Below are 22,341 nucleotides of genomic sequence, written 5' to 3'. Positions count from 1 at the left end.
TAACTGTTATATTGTAAACTGACAGATGGCCCGCCTCTCCTTTCATCCGATTGAACAATGAGAAAAAACAGCCATGACGTTGGGCTCTTTTCTGTTTTTTTTGCTCTGCAACGCAAAAGCAGCATGCACAGAGCGTCCCTCTCATTGAAAACAACAACAAAAAAGCCGCCCTCTGCTGCTAAAACGCGTTCTGTCTGATCGGGCCCTGAATCATCATAATCCAGTAGAAGCGTGAGCTTGTGTCTGTGTCTGCAGAAGATCTGCCCTCCGTCTGTGTTTCTATTCTTCTTATTATTCTGCTGTTTGAGACAATTCCGTCCATCGCTGGGCAGTGATGTGGAGCTCAGCCAACATCCCGCAGGTCAGGACTAAATGAAAACGTGGCTGTCTCTCTGCTCTGCTCTCTGTCTGTCTGCAACAGGCACTATTGTAACTCTTGCATCTTTATAAGACGTGAAAGCGACTTCACAAAACCTCTTTATTTGCCGTTCTGTGAATGAGAACAGTCCGCTGTGACTTTGCTGTATAACAGCTCCATGTGTGACGGAGGGCGGAGCAGACAGACACATACAGTCGGCAGGATGACGTGACTTAGGCCTATAAAAACTAAATCCTGTACCGTCCTGTGGGGTTGCACGGAGGTGTAGGCGTGTTAGTTTTTTGTTTAGAGCGAAACCGCTGTGAAGCCATCAGAAATGAAGTCTTGTTTCTCTGTCTCACTGCTACATTAACGTTAATGACGCTCGATCGCTTCACTTCCTGTCTGTCGCTTGACCACAGTAGCTCTCTCTCTTTTGCTGGTGGCAGCTTTGGGTTGAAAATCTGACTGCAGATCTGTTGCTTTTTTAAAGCTTCGGTACCTTTCAGTACTATCAAAAATAAAAATAACGAAGATTGTATCATTTAAAACACACGGTTTCGAAAAGTATTGAACATTTTGACAACCCGAGTTTGTCTTGTCCAAAGCGTAGGAGCTCGATTAAGATAAAATGTTCCTGATTGATTTTTGGAAGGATGAATAAAAAAATGTTCTGTGAAATCTGAAACCGAACTTTTAACTGCTTTTGTATCAAAGGTGTCTTTTATACCATTAGTGTGGGACGGACATGACGGTGACCCAGTTATGTCAGTGTTGTTAATTGGGTCTTTATGTCACTCGCCTGGATCTACTTAATTAAGCTGTCAGAGCCTCAGAAATCCCAAGTTGGCACGCACACACATAGGCGCACACACGCCCACATCCACACCTCACCCACTCGTCCTGTATATGTATTGTGACCTTAAGTTAACCTGCACAATCTGGCCGGTCTGCCCAGTCCTGGCATGTATTGTATTGTGGAGGGCTCGGTGGCTGCAGTAAATTCCCCACAGTGGCAGTGGGCAGCAGGATCGTCCTAATCACCTCCCAAGTGGAGCGAGGATGCAGACAGGAACAGCAGGACATATGGCCAATTAAGACCGGGATGTGAAACGGCACAGATAGAGTGTAGGTGACTGAAAATCACACTTCATTCAATCAATGTAATTCACTGCCAAGGTTATTATTAACACTATGTATAGACACAGACACTGTTCTCTTATTTAGCCTGGATACTCGTCTGTTTCTTTCTGTTTGCCCAGACAGTTTGTTCAGTTTTCTTTTGTCCATATGTCTCTTTGTATAATACGTCCCTGCTGTTTTTCTGTTTCATTTCCGTGTGCCTGACTTTTGTCTGAGCGATGGGCCCTCATCAGTCGTTCTTGCTCTTTATTATGCTCCTAAATCAAGTTTCTCAGAAAGTCACAGCTCCTTGATCGCAGCCCAGCTGGAGTCTGTTTGCCCCTGCCTCTTTGTGTGCTTTTCTCAGAGATGACAATCTTAGGAGTAAATTTGGTGGGCACATGTTCAACTTGTTATTTTAGTGAAGAAAAATCTGTAACTTGGAAGTGGAAGAGACTAAAACTGGAACAGAGAGGAAGATGGGTTTAGTTTGACTGAGAGCAAAGGATGACTAACAGGAGAGCAGGTGGCAGTGGGAGTATGGTCATTGAAGTTGAGAGGACAATTATTCCAGAGGTTGTGTTGGCACTAAAGTGTATCCATTTGTGTTTGTTATAATGCCACAAATTGGCAGGTATAGAGATGCCATAAAGTGAAGTGAGCAGCGGTGCGGAGGAAGGACGGCGAACACAACAAACGGATACATTATCGCTTTTCTGCAAACTGTCTTTGCATCAACTTGTGTTCCAAATCAATGGTTGCTACTTTTGCACAATTTCAGTACATCAGAGCTAATGTTAGTGAGCTGTAACAAGCAGATTGCTTACTTCATTCTGTAGAAGGGGCTGAATGAAAGTTCCTGTCAGTATAAACAAAACGTTTAACGTTTCTGAGATAATTCACTGAAACCGCCACATCCTCTCAGTCTGAATAGAAATGAGAACAAGAAAACACAAGAAACTTTGAAAGTGTTTCTGGTGCCTTCATTGATGTACTGTTACTTTCATATCACTATCCAAAGGGAGTGAAGATGTGGGAGGGAGTTTATATTTACTGCTGAACTAGGGATGCACGATATTGGATTTTTTGCCGATGTCCGATATGCCGATATTTTACAACTCATTTAGCCGATTACCGATATCGATATTTTTTTCCTGCACACCTAATTGCAGAGATCATCAACTCTCTTCTGTATTGGAATTAGCGTACAGTATAATGGTGATACTCTTATCACATTTGATACAACGGTCGGAGTGACGGGTCTTGAGAATCAAGTTTGTAGTGTTGAAAGACTTTGCCTTGGCTCCTCCTCGCATCACCGAAGCTGAGCAGTCATTGCAAATAGCAGTTTTGCGATCTATTTCGGACACTTTGAAAAACTTCCACACCACGGACATTTTGGCTTCTAACTCAAGCTGCAGGTAGACACACGTGACGTCATCACGCTGCACCGCGCAGGTCTTCTTCGCGCCGGGGACATTGCGCCGAGGTCGGGCATTTAATCAAGTATGCAGCAGCGGCCGATAATGATAACGTGCTGATAATATCATGCATCCCCATGCTGAACCTAGCCTGCACACTACTGTTCAAATATGGGGAAACCAAGTTCGCAAAATAACCATATAATAAAATCACACCTTAAAAGATGATTCCTAAAGCTTTGCTGGCACTTGAGAGCTGTTGATGAGGAAGAGATGAGAACCACTATGACCTTTGAGCTTTCTGTCATGAGAGGGTTTGGACCTGGGCGTGCTTTCTGGGCAGCAGCTATCAGTGGCATCCGTGGTATGGATGTAGGTCCATGTGGTCTGCCCGTGCCGCCATGAATGTAGAATTATAGGTCACGTCCTGGATTTTTCTATTTTTTTTAAGGTAATTTTTTGTGCCTTTTTTTTAATGCCTTTATTTAAAGAGAGTGGATAATGACAGAAACAGGGAAAGACAGTGGGGAATGACTTGCTGCAAAGGGCCCGAGGGTGTGAGTAGGACTCTAGCCTCTGTACACGGGCCGCCGATGTAACCGCTGAGCTACACCGACGCCCACAATCTGGATGGTTTCATTTGGTACACGCAGACTCTGATTTCACTTTAACTGCTAAATTTATTTGATGCTGAGGGACGCTGTTTAAAACAAACAGATTTTCACCATGATGGTTACTCTCCTTTTGCTCATCTTATCAAAACGAGCTAATTGTTTTGTCTAAAGCGCACACACACAGAGTCACACACACACACACACACACACACACACACACACACACTCTCTCCTCACCATATTCATGTGCGCTGTTGGATTAAATTTCTATTAGCTTTCCTCGATTGAGTTTGAAGATTGTTGATTAGCCAGTAATGGCCTTTGTTACTGCACTAATGAATAGCTTGATTACTATTCTACTTAGCCACACATCAGGCGGCGTGTGTGTGTGTGTGTGTGTGTGTGTGTGTGTGTGTGTGTGTGTAGGTGTGTGTGTGTGTAGAGGTGTGTGTGGTATCTGTTGGTAATATCCTCTGATAAACGTACGTAGACGGTTTTAGCCGGTCGTCTGAGTTTGTGTCAGGAAAGCTGATGGCAGCAGAAGAGAAAGATAGATGTTCTGCTCTGCCAACACTCGTCTCTCTCTCTCTGTCTCTCTCTCCTCCCTCGCTCTGTCTGAGTCTGTCTCTCAATCCGTCCTCTCCCACCTGCTCTTTGTTACTCCAGACACTCTTCTTTTGTCTCCTTTCTTACTTCCTCCGTCCCCTCCACCTCTTTGTCTCCCTCTGACCCTCTTAGCTGCACTCTTCCTGCTTTAATGTCCTCCCTCTCTCCTCCCCTCTTTATCTCTCGCCCCGGTTTACTTTCTGCTGACTGGGCTGACCGGGCTCTAGAGAACTGGGTTGGCATGTTGCGTTTTAGCCTTGTGTGAGTGTGTGTGGTTGTGTTAGTATGTCCGTGTGAGCGTACGTGCATGTGTGAGCGTTTGATAATGGAAACAAGCATGCCAATTATGGTGATGGCTCTCTAGATGCCAGTCAGAGCCAATAATAATGAGGGTGGCACATCTGGCAGTGGTGTGGTCATGTGTGTGTGTGTGTGTGTGTGTGTGTGTGTGTGTGTGTGTGTGTGTGTGTGTGTGCTGAGGGGAGGCAGGGGGTGTGTGTGATGGGGTGTTATGACTGGGATTATTTAGCTGGAGTAATGCTTCACATGGGAGCTGACACGCACATCTTCAAAACGTCTTCACGGAGTGAAACAAGTCAGGAGGTAGATTTGAATTGGAAATAAAAAGCAGTTAATGTCACATAAGTTCATTTAAAAGAGTGTAAGTGTGAATGTTTGCCTAAAGCAGAGGCATAATCAGCTGTAGTGTTGGACTCTGGGCGTGAGGTCAAGTTTGCCTTGCTTTCCACCCAGTGGCATTCGATACACTGAGATTCAGCACTGAATGCACAAACAGTTGCCTCACTCATGGCGTTCATGCAAATCCAAGCATAGTGTTTGCTCGGTTCAACTTGAAATTCACCAACAATATTTAGCTTTTAAAGGGTCATAAAGTAGAACCAGAAATAAAGCAACTTTTTATCAAAGGAACTTCTTTTAAAACACTCCTACTTCTGAACGAGACCAGACCGAATGTTTCCCCTCCAATATCAGCATGTAGTAGAAAACAAAGCCTGAGTTATGTTTTTGTGCCGTGTTAAGATTTGGAAAAGATAGCAGTTTTTGATTAAAATACTAAAAAGTGAAATATCGCCAAAGCGTGAGACACATGTTCACCTTATCAACAGACTGGGACCGGCCTGCAGAGACCTATTTATCAAATCAGACACAAGCAGCAACCTCCGATGTAGTGACTAAGAGGCTAAAAATGCAGCTAGGAGGCTAAGTGGGGCTGTTACTGTTGAGTGTCCAGACACAAAACATCCAATACAAAGTCCAGATGTGTTTATTAAACTAAACTGTCAACCGATAATACAGAAAGCAGACTTTAACGTGGCGTGACGGTCGACAGAAAACATCAGAGCCTAACTCACCCTCTAAATACAGGTGAAAGCATACCCAGGTGCCAATCACAGATGTGATTTTACCATAAAAGGACTGCGACAAAACAAATACTAATCAACATAGGATTAAAGCACATTATGGCTCCGACAGCCGGTGTTGAAAAGTGAAGCCAAGGCGGAAGTGCAAACAACTGCAGTTCCTCGAGAGGCCACTTGAGGCTCCAGAAGCCAAGAAATAACATTACAGCAGATGGGAAAATGCCTTCTTTTACAGCAGGAGTAAACATGTTTACAGCCTGGTGAAGATGTACGGGGGGTGATTTTTTTTTATAACTCATTTGTCTAAGTTATATCAACCCTTAAATATATAGGGGTGTGGTCACTTAAGTGACAGGTGGATACTGTTAGCTGTCAACACAGACACACAGTCACTGAAATTAATTTTGCTGTGTTCCTGTTGTTGGAGCCTTTAGAGGATTTTTTCATGCAAAATATCTTACCGCTTGCTCCGCTACTTCTTTAGTCTGATGAATAAACACCTGCAGTCAGTCACTATCCCAACTAGACTCTCACTCTGTGGGAAACATTAAGTTAAACTAGCTTATGAATTAGGCACAGGCACAGACTGCTAAGCTTTGTTTAACCTCTGCAGCACCCTCTCATCCAAATGTGGTCACTTCTGGCTTCAGAAAACCAACATGGCGTTGGCCATTTCCCAAACTCGAGGCTTTATTTACGCAGTCGAGAAACCAATGTGTGACGTTGAGATGGCTCCGTCCATTATTTATACTATGATCAGACACTATCTTAAACATTGACCATGAAGTACAAACACATAAAACTTCTAGCGCTGAAGCAAATGTTGCTAATGGACATGATGCAGCCAGCTATTATATTTCCTGTGCGGCATATTTGGCAAAACAAACTAGATGTATAATCTCCAGGAAACCGGGTTCCCTTGGTGGATATTAAATTAAGGAGGAGAAATTTGTGCATGATACTCAGATGCAGTATTTTATTTTTAGTTTGATGAATCATTGTTTCGGGACATCTTGCCACCCTCCGGCTAATTCCTCCTCGGTATGATTCAGACTCAGATTTGCCAAAATGAACGCTAAAAATAAAACCAACAGAATCTGAGGTATGAATGTGCAGAAGAATACAAATCAAACTTGCACTGAATGAGCTCAAACGTGTTTCTCTAAAGTCCCTCTCACTTTTTGTTCTCGTCTGTCTCGTCCCTTCTGACGTCCAACGCCTCGGCCTCTGCTTGCCTTGAATTAAAGTGACAGAGCCTGCCGGAGCGGCTGGTGTGGTGGGGGGTGTGGGATTATTAAAAACATGGACGAACACTCCGTCTCCGCCCACATGGAGGTAGAGTAATCACTACAGGAGCTCTTTAACCCACTCATCTGTGGGTCTTATAGGGATCCAGATAATATAGCTAATCAAGGGGATAATCCTTAGTGACGAACGCATTAACACTTCAGTGATTCATTGGCTTACACACACACACACACACACACACACACACACACACACACACACCCACACACACACGCAGGCTTGATTCCGCCGCCTGTCTTTGATTGCAGATTGCATTGTTACTGGTCTGTTTTGTGTTTCGTCACATTCTCGTGTGTTTGTGCTCTTACTTTGAAAAATTAATGCTGTGATTCAGAGGCTGATTCTATCCTCAACACCCTGTATCTCTGCGCTCTTATCAGCTCCCATATGAGCCTCTTTGTAGTGGCTCTACAAAGCGTGTCATATTTTAGCATTTGTCATAGATATTCTGCGCTTTGTTATCTCGCTTCTTGCTCTGTGGTCTGCCATTTGTTTTGCTTTTGCAAGATTTACACTGCGCTCCTCTTTGTGACACTGCACCGCTGTGATGTCGCTGCTCTCGGATGCACGATATGCGGCAGAGCTTTGCGTTTCAAAACATTTTGTGCCGCTTTTTCAGAGTGCAACAAAAGGGGAATATATATCTCTATATCTAGGCCTACTTTTATCTTTCACAGCATGCGACCGAGCCTTTGTTCCACTGCCAGAGAGAGATGCATATCTTTATAGATTGTGCCATACATTACGCTATGCTGTCTGCTTGATATTGCACAATATAAGACATTTGTCCTTAAGACGGGGGTAAGAAAACATATGGTCACATTTGCATATTTCAGCTGATCACTTCACTGGAGCAGTATTCAAACAGAACAGAGGAAATACAAGTGTTTTATGTACAACGTTTGACACATACCTGTAGCCAAATGAAAATCTCCATCACAGGGTAAAGCAGAGTGTGTAATTGATCAAACAAAGTCTTTATCCCTTTGAAAAAATGCTATTTGATTTCTTTGTCTGAAGAAAAAAATTAAATCATTTTACAGTTGAAACACAGGGCAAGAGTGTGCACATGCTACTGTGTCAAAGGTGTGATCACACACTGTGTGTATGTGTGATTGTGCCGTGTATAATTCCTTTATTTCATATATAGACACCATGGCTATAAACCAAAGCCTGGTGCTGTTCTCTGTGTGTTCTCGTGTGTGTAGCGGCGTGTGGATAAAGGAGAGAGACAGGTGATGTGGGGGCGAGAGTTAAAATAACAAATACACATTCTCCCCTGGGGTTGGTTTGATCCAATCAGCCTCCCTCTGCCGTTCACACTCACACACCTACAGACGCACACTGTCTCTTACACCAGCTGTGGCTAATGATGCGGTGGCAGTGGCAGTATAGCCACCACATGTGGTCTCTTTGTCTGAGCCCGGCAGAGCACACACATCAGTCTTGCACGCTTCAATCTTCAGGCGTCACCGCAGACGGCGGCTATTCCCAGAGCAAGTTCACAGCTAATGTTAGTGATCTGAAGTACGCATTTAGTGCGGCGATTATTACGACACAAGTTAGACTGATTTATGAGCTGATTGGTTGAACTACTGCTTACATGAATATGTAATCCCTCAATGTCAGTATGTATTGTATGTGTCAGGATGCATCATTAGACATAAAGACCTTTGGTGAGATTACAATAGCAAATGTTTTCTTTTTATGTGTGCTACTTCTTAGCACGGTATTTAGAAGTCCCAACAGTATACATTTCAATACCGTCAAAAATCCAGATGTCAGTACAGAGGGTAACACGTCCACGCAACATCCGTTTACGCAACACTTATTATGGCCAGCATGCCGTGTATTCTGCCGACAGCTGATGACCTCATTATATTATTGGCTACTTTGCAATCGGAGGATGGCTCCGGTGAGTTACAGCTGGAGAGCGCCCTGGAAACTTGAAACAGGCACACGCAGTGACCCCGAGAGTGGAGAGAAAAGAAGAGATCAGCAATTTCATACAATCCTTTGTTGTGTCGCAAAACATGTCCAAGTAACTGCATAAGCATGTCATACATGTGTGACAGCGACTTCCTGCTCCAACCAGCCGCTCTGCTCCGCTTTACAGCACTGTTTATTTTCAAATACCTTCATAACCTTATACCCTGGTATTATGGCAAGAAGGTATTACAGTAGGAAAAAATGGATACTGCCTAAGCCTAATACTTTTGAGTGTTGCAGTAGACATTACCAAAGTAAGCTATAAAAAGATAGAAAGCAGAAGGCTCCCAACTTTTGAAAATGAGGTAGACCTTTTCGACCCATTTGATTTGTTGACACACCGTAGGTTATGTAGTGTTTGGAGGAATGAAAGAAGTAAAGTTAAAGGTATAATAAGTAGGCTTTTTCTTTGCATTTTGTCAACAACACGTTCAAACTGGGCCCCTCCTCCTGGGCTCTTTGTCACCAGAAGCTTACTCTAAATCTCTCTCGTGCGAGAACACGCCCACTCCGCCAAGCTAACACCGATAGCATCACGGTTACCTTTGCGCAAGCATGCTAACCGCCAGTTACCGCTAAGCTAGCATGCTAACCACCGGTTAGCTTGTCCTACCCAGTCTGAGGCACCTACCTGTCCAACAGAAAGAAGGTATGTTTGCCGGTCTCAGTTGGGCCCAGTTGCTAATTTGAACCACTCCCACACTTAGCTATACACTGTGATTGGCTCAGGGAACCACAACAGCTCCCCTCCTGAAAACGTCCCATGCAAAGCAAAGCAACAGAATAGATGCAGAGGGAAGGGTCTCGCAAGGGTCTGCACACACACTCACCAACACACATGTATAGAGGCCCATAAGTGATGATTTATATTATATTCTATTCTATTATATTATAAAATCCTACTTATTATAGCTATACTGGCTAAATCCAACAGTAAAGTTTCAACATGAAGCAAGGATAGAAAAGACTTGTATAAAGATTGCAATAAGACATTCGATAGAAGAGTAAAACGAGGTACACCACATCTCACTTTTTAGTTTTATCACTACTTGCACGCTGTTTCCTGCTATATTGCTATTCCTGCTACAAGCTTATGGTAAACAACACGCTTATGGTAAATGGACTGTACCTATAAAGCACTTTTCTAGTCTTCTTCCGACCACTCAAAGCGCTTTTACACTACATGTCACATTCACCCATTCTCACTCAGATTCACATCTGATGGCCTTCGGGAGCAATTATGGGTTCAGCGTCTTGCCCAAGGACATTTTGACATGTGACTATAGCAGTCAGGGATCGAACCCTCAACCTTCCGATTGAGAGACGACTGAATCTACCACTGAGCCACAGCCGCCCCTATAAATCTACCCTTTTTTAAACCCTCACACACACTAACACACACTAACACACACACTATCTCTCCATCTCTCAGTCTCTCAAATGTTCAAGCGTGCACTTGTAGAATTGCATACATTCCAAAATACACTCATTACCCACTTCATCACTTAAGACTCCCAGTTCACTTCAAACGTTCGCTCATCTGAGAAGTTGTGATGATGCGGTAAATTACGAGTGTTATTATGAGTGTTTCAAGAGGCTGCAGAGGTGCTGTTACATCACCACCAACATGACACTTGATTTAGTGAAAGCTGCTTTAGACGATGATGATGCTGCTGCACCGATTTTATGTGAAATTGTGAAGAATGGCCACAGTCGCAGTATTTCCCAAGTAATATTTGCACCATTACATCAATTTTCCAGGACTTTCCTCTGTGCTGCAGTGTAAGCTTCTGTCACCAAACCATCCCACCAGAGAAGTTCAAGTGATACAGGCTGAACCTTATAAAGAGGAAACAGAATATATGATATAATCCATTTCTATTAACATTAACCAGCCAGAGAGTTGTCTGCAGTCAGGACAAACTTTGGCTCCCTCAGGGCTCAAAGTGTAGCTTAAAGTGGAATTTTATTTTGGATCACTTTCATTTCTCAACAAACTCATTCAGTTTCACTTGTTTTATCTTTCAGCCTCCAATGTTCCATCCCCCCCGGGAAGTCCGTTCAGTGCCAGCGCACAAATGTTTTATCATAGTTGTTATTTGCTTTTTATGTCTTTTGTTGTATTTATTTGCAAGTATTGCAATTCTGTGTTTATGTACCATTTATAGTTTGTGGTTTTTGTTTGCAAGATGTCACATTTGCAAACTTGGAACGAGATAAATATATATAATTAAGCCACTGACTTGTTTGAAGCTTGTTTGCAAACCAGGTGATTAAACTTTACTTTCTAACTTCAGCATAATTTTGAACGTTAATACATGAGGTATTTGCATGATGTGTATGTATAGTGCTGTTTCAATCTTAGTACACTGCTTTAAAAGTTTCCTCTTCACATAAAATCTCATTAACTTCTGAAATGCTTTTTGAGAGAAAGCAGGATGTTCCTCATACAGAACAATATTTGCTTCAGGTGCCTCTTTATTACAAGTGCTGAAAGGACAAAGGAACAAGGTGTTCTGACTTTAATACAGCACGCTATCATGGATTAAAGAAAGCGAAGCAGGTTCAGAACATAGCGTGTAGGCGGATATCTCACCGATAACTTATCTGCATATGTCTAAAATCTAAGCTGCAAGATCACCTTTGTAAAGGTAGAGGACGCAGGCCATCCAGACGAGGCAATGAGGCTCAGAGGTCTTGGAAATTGTTCGACGAACTTGGCCCAAGCTCCCCTTACTCACAAAGAACATGTGCTGGCTTAAAAGAGACCAATAGAAGAAGAGCAAGTGGTTATGTAATCGAGGCTCTGGATGGAAGCATCCACCTCTCAGTGCCCGCACTCACTGGGCCTCATTCACAATTCTGTGCTTAAACCGTGCAGACGAAAGCTTGACGCACAAATCTGGGATTCATCAATATGTTCTTACTTGAGTTTGTTCGTACTTAAACATATTAATTGAAAAGAAACCTTTAATAGACAACAACAATTGTGAATTTACTAACGCATTGACCAAATGAAATTGTTTATTCTAATTAATTAACTGTTGCAGTGAGCATTGCTATTTTCGTTTTTTTTGTTTTTTCCGGACTGACTTGACTTGTTAATTACAAAACAAGACTTTAAATTCTGAAGTGAATGACCTTTAGGAGACCGTTCTTCCTTAATATCACTTTCACCCTCAATGCGTGGACAAATTCCACATATGAATTATTACAGTCCTTGTCCTCCACCTGTTTCCTTCCTTTTTTTAGCGTCCACCTTGATGTCGAACCACTTTTTAACCTGAGCCACGGCCCGAACCTCAGGACGCACAAGCCCAAGCTTCATTATTTTTCAACATCGTGACTCCTGACAAACTTAAACACGCTTCAGGAAAGTGTGATTTTTTATTGCGTCCACCTCTGACACAATTGCATCAATTTCCGCTGTGCTGAAATTCTTTTGGGTTTTTTTTCACTTTGGGGCCCTCTCTTTTTCTCTTTTAACTTGACTTCACCTCACCGCTCTCTTCCTGATACGCCGAGCGGATGTCCTCGTATAGAGAAATGTGGACGTGGTAGTAGATTGCAGACTGCAACATACGCATGGTGGTGAGAACAAAATTGGCCGGTTCGCACGTGCCATGAATCCGACGGTGAATTTGCGTATGCACTTACTTTGTGCGCAGTTTCTAAGCATTTATATTAGTGAATGAGGCCCATTGAGTGTTAAGATGTCCCAAATTAACAGGGACAAAATTCCAACACCTTGTGCAGCTTTTCATCAATCTCACCTGAAATCTGTTGCACATTTTATCCCAGACGTTGGCCATAAAGATCCTGTAATGATTGTTCTAAGCAGTCAAGACAATTCACAAACAGATAAGGGCCTACATGATGCCTGTCTGTCAAAGTAAGACCTAGACTTGGTCAAGAATCGACTAGAATAGTCACAGTACTGTATCCAGACACTGTTGTGCATCAGAGACGGGGCGCCCTTCTCTCTCTGAACCCTGCCCTGATGTTTTTCCATGTAAATGAGAGGCACTGTGGTGTCTCATGGGTAAACAGTTATGTAATCTGACAGATGACCTTAGAACAAATACAATGTATTATCTCTATTCCAGTTTGGTTATTTACCTATTCTGAGCATGAACACATATAAATCCATGAAACACGCACTGCATTTGCTTTGATTTGTTGCAAAGCGCCTTCACCCTTTTCAGCTCTAACAGTACACGGATAAACTCCTTGTCTGTGTATATATATGTTTTTGTTTGTTCGTCTGCGCCTTTCCTCCGATCTAACCTTTACTTTGTAATAGAAACTGAAAGGTCACACAGCGTCTCACTTAAGATTGAGAATTCAGAACCACAGCAAGCCCCGTGGCCAAAGAGCAATACCAAATCTCTAAAGATCAGAGAGAGAAGCAGGTGGAATAACTGTGAGAGGAGACTGACAGCTGAGCCTGAGCTGGCCGTAAAGTGAAGAATAACACTGAGTTTCCTCCTTTCTGCATCTGAGATTTCCATTTCCTAATGCAAGGGGAGGGGGAAATTAAACAACGTGAATTCAACAACGCACCTCCAACATTTATGTGGCTGCCATAAAGCCCGGACAGGTTGAATTATGAGGGTTTGCACTAGTAAATACAGCACTCAGGAAATGTGATTAGGCTCATAAATAGGATAGTTTCCCGCTGGCCCACACTTCACCTAAAGTACCTTCTGAAAGCACATGTTTGGGACATTTTCCTCCTTTTCTACACTGCCACCCTGGAGTTCCACATTGTGAAGGGTCCAGATGATATCTGATTTCTTCCTGTAGGTTCATTTTTTACCATTACTATTGTTTTATCATCCTACCCAGTGTATTTAAGCAATATCACACAAGCGGTATCACAGCCGTGCTGATATTCAGTGACAACATCATGACCTTGAGTGTGACAGTGCTTTTATACAACAGTTATACAAATGTAGCAATAAACAACTGATTATATTTTGTTCCACCAGCTCAACTAGCTCCACAACTGAACTGAAACTGATCTGTTGCCAAGCAACCCAAACATTCTCCTGCACTCTTGCTACTTTGTTTGTGTCTTTACATTACCATAGAGCAGTTACTTTTTATGATGTACATTTGACAGTATCAATTTATCATCAACCAATGAAATGAGAGTCTGCCGTGTGATTCAGAGGTACCAGCTCGATAAATGTAGACATACAAGGTCTCCTGTAACGTTAATTAACAGTATTCAGAACACCTGGTTCAGGCGGAGTGATACACAGAGTGAAAAGTCCCAGTGATGTTGTTCTCTATAGCTGTGCCCCAATTCAGGGGCTGCAGCCTTCGAAGGCCGTATTTGAAGTCAGATTGCGTCACAGCGACACGGCGAAGGCTGTCCCAATTCAAAGGCTACTTCAGATGCAGCTGACAAACGTGTCTTCCTTTTCCCGGGCCGCGAAGGATCCATCGGGTGCATCCTTCGCGGCCCAACGTATCACGAGATGCATTGCGCACCAATTCAAACGAAATGGCGAAATTGAGGAACAGACTTTTAAATGTAAAAGTTTTTGGTTTGAACTCAATCGAACAGCTTGCGTTACACATGAAAAAAAAAATGGGTCCTTGAAACAAATTCTCTTTAAAATAATACTACATGACGTTAGTTATGCTAGCTAGTGAGCCTGCTAGCTACCAGTTGCTTGGAGCGTCGTTGGGTGACACAAAGATAATGGCGGGAACAGCCGATGACGCAAACGGTCAATGCAGGCTATGAACGCCGCATCCTCTGTAGACCACCTCCTTTGAAGGCTGCAGCCCCTGGATTGGGACGCAGTTTATATCAGCACATTAAATGGTTTTGCCTCTTCTTACTTACTTACTTACTTACTTACTTACTTACAGGATGATCCATGGAAAATACCAAGATAGTCTTGGTAGTCAACACTGAGCCTCCTCCCCTTCACATATTCATTTACTTGGACAAATCTTCAAAGCCTTTCTGTGTGGATAAATTGAAAAACAAGATTAGAACAGCATCCTATTATAAGACTTTCCCTCCATTCTTTATTTTTTCATCTGGAGAGGTTGAAAAAACAAGATTATATTGCACCCCAAACTTGATTATTTTAGGTTTTTGTATTCACAGATGGACTTAGATGAACATTACTTTCAAAACTTCATTTAATTTTTTGATTCATTTTTGTGTGATCATATGATTTCCCTCAGCTTGCAAGATCTAATTTATCAGCAAAAAGATCAGAACAGTTTCTTTGGGTTCATTTCTTTTAGGCTTCATGGCAGGATAAAACTTTTCCACTACAAACTAAATTCATTGTAGTCATCTTTTCTTAGAGAAACCTTTATACTGACCGTGTTCCTCTTCTCTGTGTCTCCCAGGTGGAGTGGTTGAAGAATGAAGAGATAATAGACCCGGCGGAGGACAGAAACTTCTACATCACCATCGACCACAACCTGATCATCAAACAGGCGCGTCTGTCTGACACGGCCAACTACACTTGTGTGGCTAAGAACATAGTGGCCAAGAGACGGAGCACCACAGCCACTGTTATTGTCTATGGTAAGTCGGCATGCTTATAAAGGGCCAGATTTTCAGCCTCAGTCCTATCATGCTATTATGGGGAGCTAATGCCATTATGGTAGGAAAAAATGCAGTTTCACTCTGTGCCTTTGGAGGACGCTATCTGCTTCTCCAATAGGCCCTGGAAAACCTCCCCCAGACTACGTAAAACGTGTCGTTTTAGGCCAGGGAGCTCGCTAAACTACACTTCCTCAATCTAGGAGGCCCACCTCCGATGTCATGTCTCGTTCAACATCGTCAGCTTTGAAATGTAGACTCAAAGATTTTTTCGAGGATCCACTGGTATGTTCTTGTTGTATTTTCGGATTCTGTACCGCTCTGAGCCATTGCCTGCAGCGCTTATTGTCCTTGACTGAAAACAGTAGTATTTCACTCCAGCATCTCTTGCTGGGCCGTTCCTTTCAGAGGGAGGGGCGCAATGCACGCTGGGTGTTGTAGGAATGTAGAATGGGAGAAACTAGCTGTTTGTACAACTTTCTCCACAGCTATGGCGCCAATTTCAGATGTTATTGCTTCTATTGATTACACAGAACACCAGCTTTGACTGACAGTGGCTTTTTCCAGGGGAGAATTGCTCCTCTAAATTTGAGTGTACACGGCACATTACGTTGCTGAAAACCCAAAGTAATCTGATTTCGGTTATCTATATTTTTTGTGTCTATTAAATTACTGATATGACGCCTTTTTAAAAGCTAGCTGCAGATAGCTAACAATGTCCATGATCGGTCAGGCCAGCCCCATCTGTCACATGGAATGAGCTCTATGCTACCCTGCCAGAACTCTCTCTTTGTTATAGGCCTGAGATTCCCACATGACCTTTGACCTCATCCAATTAAAACCCACCAACCACGCCTTCAGTTTTAAATTAGAACACTTGGGCTTTCCAAATGTCTGCGCGCTCAGCCAAGACTCCCACCTCCAACAAATGAATGTGCAGCATATGGCACCATAACAGCTGTGAAAAACAACAAACTTTGAATAGCTCTGTTCTAAATGGCGTTAGTTTGTTTTCCAGACAATGCTCCTTTCTCTCTGTTTTTTTTTCTTTACTAAAACTGAGAAGAAAGGAAAGTAAAAAAAAAAAGCTTGTCTCACTTTCTTTTTTTTTTTTCGTTTTACCAAATGCCAGCCTGACGCAAGAGGACAGGAAGCATTTTGAGGAAAAACAATGTATCGCACAACACTCTCTCACGCACACACAGAGTGTTTCTCCCAAATCTAACACTGAGTCTATTCACTAGGAGGAGTGTTTCAATCAAAAATAACAGTACGCGCGCGTGTGTGTGTTCAATACAGACAGCAAGAGATGGAGTGGTTTGACACTGATGTATCCTTACAGAAATAGATTGTTCAATCTGCGGTTCAATCTTCTTGGCTCCACAAGGGCCCGGCTGACACTGTTGACAAGGTGAAATGGTAGCGGAAAAAACAGAGGAGTGTACGGGGGAAAAAATGGAGCAGTTATAGATAGGAGAGACAGGAGAAGAGAGTGGGAGAGAGCAGGTGAGTGAAGAAGAGATGACAAAGGTGACTGTGCCCCGACTTTACCGGATTGGGCGTTAGGGAAGGAGTGGGCACCGTCCACTGGGCTGAGACAGAGCTGTCGAGACGCAGCAGAGGAATTTCAACCCACTGCACCGCTCCTCATGTCAGCTCGCCCTCTCTTTGTCCTTGTGACTCATTCTAACTTTATACCTGATTCTTTTAAGTTTCTGTCTGTCACTCAACTACCCTTATCTTTGTCTGCTGCCACATTTGTCCAATGAAAAACAACCATAATACAAAATAATGAAGCAGAAGTGAAAATGTGACAGGATGACGGGAAATCTTGCAGCAGTACAGCAAATAAGACACACAGAGGGACACAAAGAGAACAGATGCACACTGACAATGAAAACTCGCATGGTGGTTGTGGCCGCTGAGGATCCAGAGAACTCAGATTCCTCTTTTATAATAGTTATTTTTCCTCTCCCTGCGCTCTCTCCAACAAGGGTTCAGGGTTAAGTAATTTGCGAGCAGCATGGCAGCATGTGAACACAGTGGGAAAATTGTGCTCCAGTAGCAGCGGGGTAATCGAAAAGTGTTTGTGTGTGTGTGTATGTGGTTTTGATGTGCAGGAAGATCCAGCTGTTCCCACTCAACGTCACCATCACAGCCTCCTGGCATCTGCAAAACACACACTGACTCTATTAAGACACGTAGTTCAATTGAATCAAACAACACAGATTTCACATTAAAGGTGGCGTCTCTGTGATAGAAAAGGATGTTAATACACTCTGTGGCATTTTATCACTTCACAACTGACCTGATTTGTAGAAACATTCCAAAACGTGAGGCTTCCTAAAAGACAGATGTTGTTCAATGTGATTAAGAGTTATAAACAAGAACATTAATTAAAAAAAGTTAAAATACTCCCAATTAAAGGAATGAAATGTTTCTTTGAGATGTCTCATTAAAGCCTGCATATATGAATGTATTGATTAAAGATATAATCTTCATGATTTCACTTCCGTTCTCTTTGGCGGCACCTCATGGCGAGGAGCACACTTCACGGTTCGCTCCCTTTGCTCCGGTTGTAACTCTTGATTTTCCTCGCTGACGGTCACTTTCCTTTTCAGACTGTTTGCCTTCATCTGAGCGTCCAATTTGTTTCTTTTTCTTTGGATTTTCACTTATTGTTGAAGTTGTATCTGTAGTCATCCATCGTTTGTTCAGCCATAGTAGATTACTGTTTACTCGCAACACTTGTAGAGTCCGGAAAAGCAGCCGCTTAGCTCCGCCTACCCTCTCTGGCAGACCAACCACTTCTGGGTGATGGAAAACGCGTCACTAACTGGGCGCCACTTGTGATTTTTTTCTACGATGTCGCCACAGACACCCAGTCTGTAATAACACTATATACTGCGAATGCAAAGGCTTTCATCAGTGGGTCATAGACTCAGTCACCATTGTTTTACCTCATTCAGCGATAGATAGTGACTTAAATCTTAGAGATTATATCTTTAAGTTATTGATCTCTGTTTCCACAGTGAACGGTGGTTGGTCGACATGGACAGAGTGGTCGGTGTGCAACAGCCGATGTGGGCGGGGCTTCCAGAAACGAACCCGCAGCTGCACTAACCCCGCCCCTCTCAATGGAGGACTGCCGTGTGATGGAGTGGCCATACAGAAGCTGCCCTGTACCTCGCTGTGCACAGGTAAGCTTGATTTATTTTTAGTGCACTCATCTGTATCTACTTTACTGTATCATTTACCTCTTGGTGCTCTTTCACTCTGTGATCCAAAGTTCCTTCTTGCTGTGTCCTGACCTTTTCTTCCGCTACATTCTTTTTATATACTTTCCGCCCTATTTGTACTTTACTAAACGGGGTTTTGGACCAAACTCAGGACATTATCCGTGGTTTCATTTATTTTCGTTCTCACCCCTGTGTCTCTCCTCTCCCCCTGCAGTGGACGGCGTGTGGACAGACTGGAGCAAGTGGTCGGCCTGCGGGACGGAGTGTACCCAGTGGAGGAGGAGAGAGTGTAACAACCCGGCACCTAAAAACGGAGGAAAGGACTGCGAGGGGCTGGTGCTCCAGTCTCAGAACTGTACAGATGGACTCTGCATGCAAAGTGAGTTATTGATGTGTCTCTTCTTGAGTCACTGCAATGTGTCATACATCATATCTAAGCATGACAAATGAATATGCCCATCGCACAAATGCCCTGCAGTGACCCCAGAGTAAGGCGGGTCATTGGGGAGGTGATGCATCGCCAACATGGTTCTGCTGAGGTGTTAAACCCTGCAGAGAGGCAGTTATTCATAATATTGGATATGTAAAAATCAATGCAAAAGTTGTCTTATTCATCTTTCATCCAGCTAGTTTATGTTTTGTCTCTCTTATGGAGAAGTTTTCTGTTCCAATCTTTCACATTTATCCTCCCATCATCTCCCTCTGCTCTCCATCTGCATCCTCTGCCACGTGTTACATTCAGTCTCTTACTTTTCCTCTTCCTCTTAGTGGTTTAATGCCTTCCTCCAGGCTACACCTGCTCCTCTCCCTCCTTCTAATACAGAGATTTTCCCTTCCCCACGCATCTCCTTTATTCTTCTGAGCGCACAGTGGATACATTATGGGAGGGGTTCTTAATGTCATCATGATTAAGCTTGCCTTTTTCCACCTTCTTGCCCATTACTCAAGTCAAAAGCACCTGCCTTATAGGAAAAGTAATGATAGATAATGATGTGGAACAATCATCCGAAATCCCTTCACAATTTGGCGATTTTTGACACCAGGAAAAAAAAAAGTGCGGTCAATTACAAAGCCGCCTGGAAACACCGGCTGACTCATATCGGCACAAATATAGCAGCAGCACTTTTTCCAAGGTGGAGGCAATTATATTTGTTGACTTGTAGGAATAGTGCTAGTTGCTCCCTGTGCTCAGAGTAATTGGTAGACCAGCGTCTGTGAAAAGAGAGAGAGAGAGGCCTGTCAGAGGGGAGAGAAAAGGTAAAAACAGAAGAACAGACCTTTTTGAAACAGGTCCATAAACCCACTCGTGTTTGTAATTATGCCATTAATTCTCATTAGGCTTTCCTTTAATACAGCATGGCAGCTATAGAGAGGGGTTTTTTCTTAATGGCAGGATGCCTTTTTAGAAATCAAATTATCTCTTTGTTTGTTTAAAGCAGGTCCATAAAAAAAGGGATCCTGTAAGGAACACTTTTCAAAGTTAAAGTTAAATTTAACCTGATTATGCAATACAAACACTGTGTGTAAAACTTATTTCAAACTCATTGCAGCCTGTCACAAACAATTATGGATCGGTAACAGAAGTAAAGTTGAATATGATCTCACATTAGAAATTTATACCACCTTATTTATATAAATTGTATCTTGACCTTTATTCTACCCGGATGTGTCTCATAAAAAAGTTATTTTTTTCCAAAGAGACGCTCCAAATCACACATATTCAACCAACCAGTGTGAATAATTAAGTCCCTTACAATACAAAAACACTTTGGGCCCTTTAAGGCAGGGTTCACGCTACAGGAAAGTGATTTGGGGTTAGGGCTAGTCCCTATTTATTTGAGATTGTCTTGGCAGATTTTCCTGTGGTGTGAGGCATGTAGATCTGCTCGGAAGAACGTCGTGGTCGCACCGATTTCAAATTGTAAATATTAAAAATATTTATGATCTGATATCCGAGCATACACTCTGTAGACTGTCACGTGGAATCAAATGATAGCCAATCAGGAAGCGAGCTGACTGAAGAAGGAAGCACACCTCGCGCTGTAACATGTACAGCCCATGTTCACACCGTCTTCACGACTTCATCCATCGTTTTTTCTTTGTGAATTTTCCGTAAAAGTTGTCCAAAAGCTATCATCACTAATTCTTCCTGCCCATCATTGTTTGTTTACTCTAAGGTCTCATTTGACCGCAAGAGAGTTGTGACTTGGTTGTTGGTGAATGTTAGTGTTTGGTGTGCTGTTGTGGTCATAACACTACAGGAACAAAACTGTTCAATTTATCATTATTTGTCGTCATGTGTGGAGTCTCTCACATTTTCAACATGTGTTAAGATTTAAAAATCTTTTAGTGATGGCAAGCCGTAAAAGAGACTTTTGAATGTTTTTGTAATGGTGTTATTATTTTGAGGTGTTATCTTTCATGGGCTGCTACAATTCTTAGATATGACTCTAGTTTTATCTGTCTGTCTTAAACTAAGTGTTATTGCTGCCTAATGTGGCGTAGGCACTCCAAAGCATTAGATTTTAAGTCTCAGTGAGGCATTTCTAGTCAAATTAAGGTTATATAAATGACATAGTAAGAACAACACAGTCGGGAGCTCTCTTCATGAGAAATGACTTCATCAGAGAACACAAAGCGTCTCCTCTGTGCAGCCTGAGGGGAGTGTACAGTACAGTAGGACTGGTCGGTGTCATGAGCGATGGAATAATATGAAATAATCCTTCAAAGAGCCTCTCCTGCAGCCACATTATTGACAGAACTTACAGTATATGCAGAGCCCCGGCCACACTGACGCAGTGTATAATGTGTCTGTGGTCCATCAGAAGGATTCCCTGAGGCCGCCGAGGATCGGCCCCACGATCTGGGATAAAACCAGGAGAGGTATAGATTTAGGCTCATTTCCCCTGATTGATTTTCTGTCTTTAAAATAACTCCACAGACGTGGTTTTATGTCGGCACTAATGTTTCAGCTGTTTCCTGTAGCATTTACAGGAATCCATGAAGTGTGTGTGTGTGTGTGTTTGGCAGTGTGTGCAGTTAGAGGGGATTTCTGCATGCGCAGGGTTTTAGAGGTAGAGTCGATTTGAAAGGCTGGGAGTGATTCCTTTATGATTCTTGTATTTGGTTTATGAATGATGGGTCTTTTAAAGTGTGGTCTTTACGCAGAGAACGGTTCATTGTGTGTGTATCCATTATAGGCAGTTAGAATAACATAGGTGCAACGGTAAAGCACAATAAGATCGCTTTCCCATTGGTCAAAAAACCCACTAACACCCGGCTTTTCTGCTTAACGGGAAAGGCTACATTCAGACCCGGGTCAAATGACTCTGCAGTAGACCCGGGTAATTATCGCCAAGGCTCCGATCGGCATTGATGGGAACATAAAACCCGGGGTTGACGCGCTAATCTCCGCCCCCTTTCCGGCGCAATGCAACTCCTTGTCGTCTCAGCTACAAATTCTGCCCGTCCCAGTCCGAGCAGCGCTCGAACATCGGTCCAAATTTGTCGGCGCTGAGTTTGATAAACAGACTGAATGAGTAATAGATACAATAAAGACCTAACCACCGTAACATCTTCATTGTTTACTAACCCTGTCTCCGGCGTGTTTGTGACGTCAGACGGGGACGCAGCTGAAAAGAGACAGACAGGAGTATACTTCACTGGCAATGGGAAAAGAGACAATCAGTATCTATAAGCAGGTCTTCCCGGGTCTGAAAAAC

The 22,341-nt window shown here is 42.9% G+C and overlaps 1 protein-coding gene across 1 annotated transcript in view; it reads left to right on the top strand.

Moving 5' to 3' along the window:
* LOC138610285 (netrin receptor UNC5C-like) overlaps nucleotides 1-22,341 on the top strand; it is a 211,667-nt gene that overhangs the window by 147,223 nt on the left and 42,103 nt on the right. The window contains exons 5-7 of the mRNA XM_069683018.1: nucleotides 15,182-15,362; nucleotides 18,413-18,580; nucleotides 18,834-18,998. Of these exons, the coding sequence (XP_069539119.1) occupies nucleotides 15,182-15,362; nucleotides 18,413-18,580; nucleotides 18,834-18,998 (514 nt within the window). The remainder of the gene's footprint in view (nucleotides 1-15,181; nucleotides 15,363-18,412; nucleotides 18,581-18,833; nucleotides 18,999-22,341) is intronic.

This window comes from Semicossyphus pulcher, unplaced genomic scaffold (assembly GCF_022749685.1).
Source record: "Semicossyphus pulcher isolate SPU_LCO1_2020_fin unplaced genomic scaffold, fSemPul1.0.p SCAF_6, whole genome shotgun sequence".
Taxonomy (NCBI): Eukaryota; Metazoa; Chordata; class Actinopteri; order Labriformes; family Labridae; genus Semicossyphus; species Semicossyphus pulcher.
This window is presented reverse-complemented; position numbering and strand designations above follow the sequence as displayed.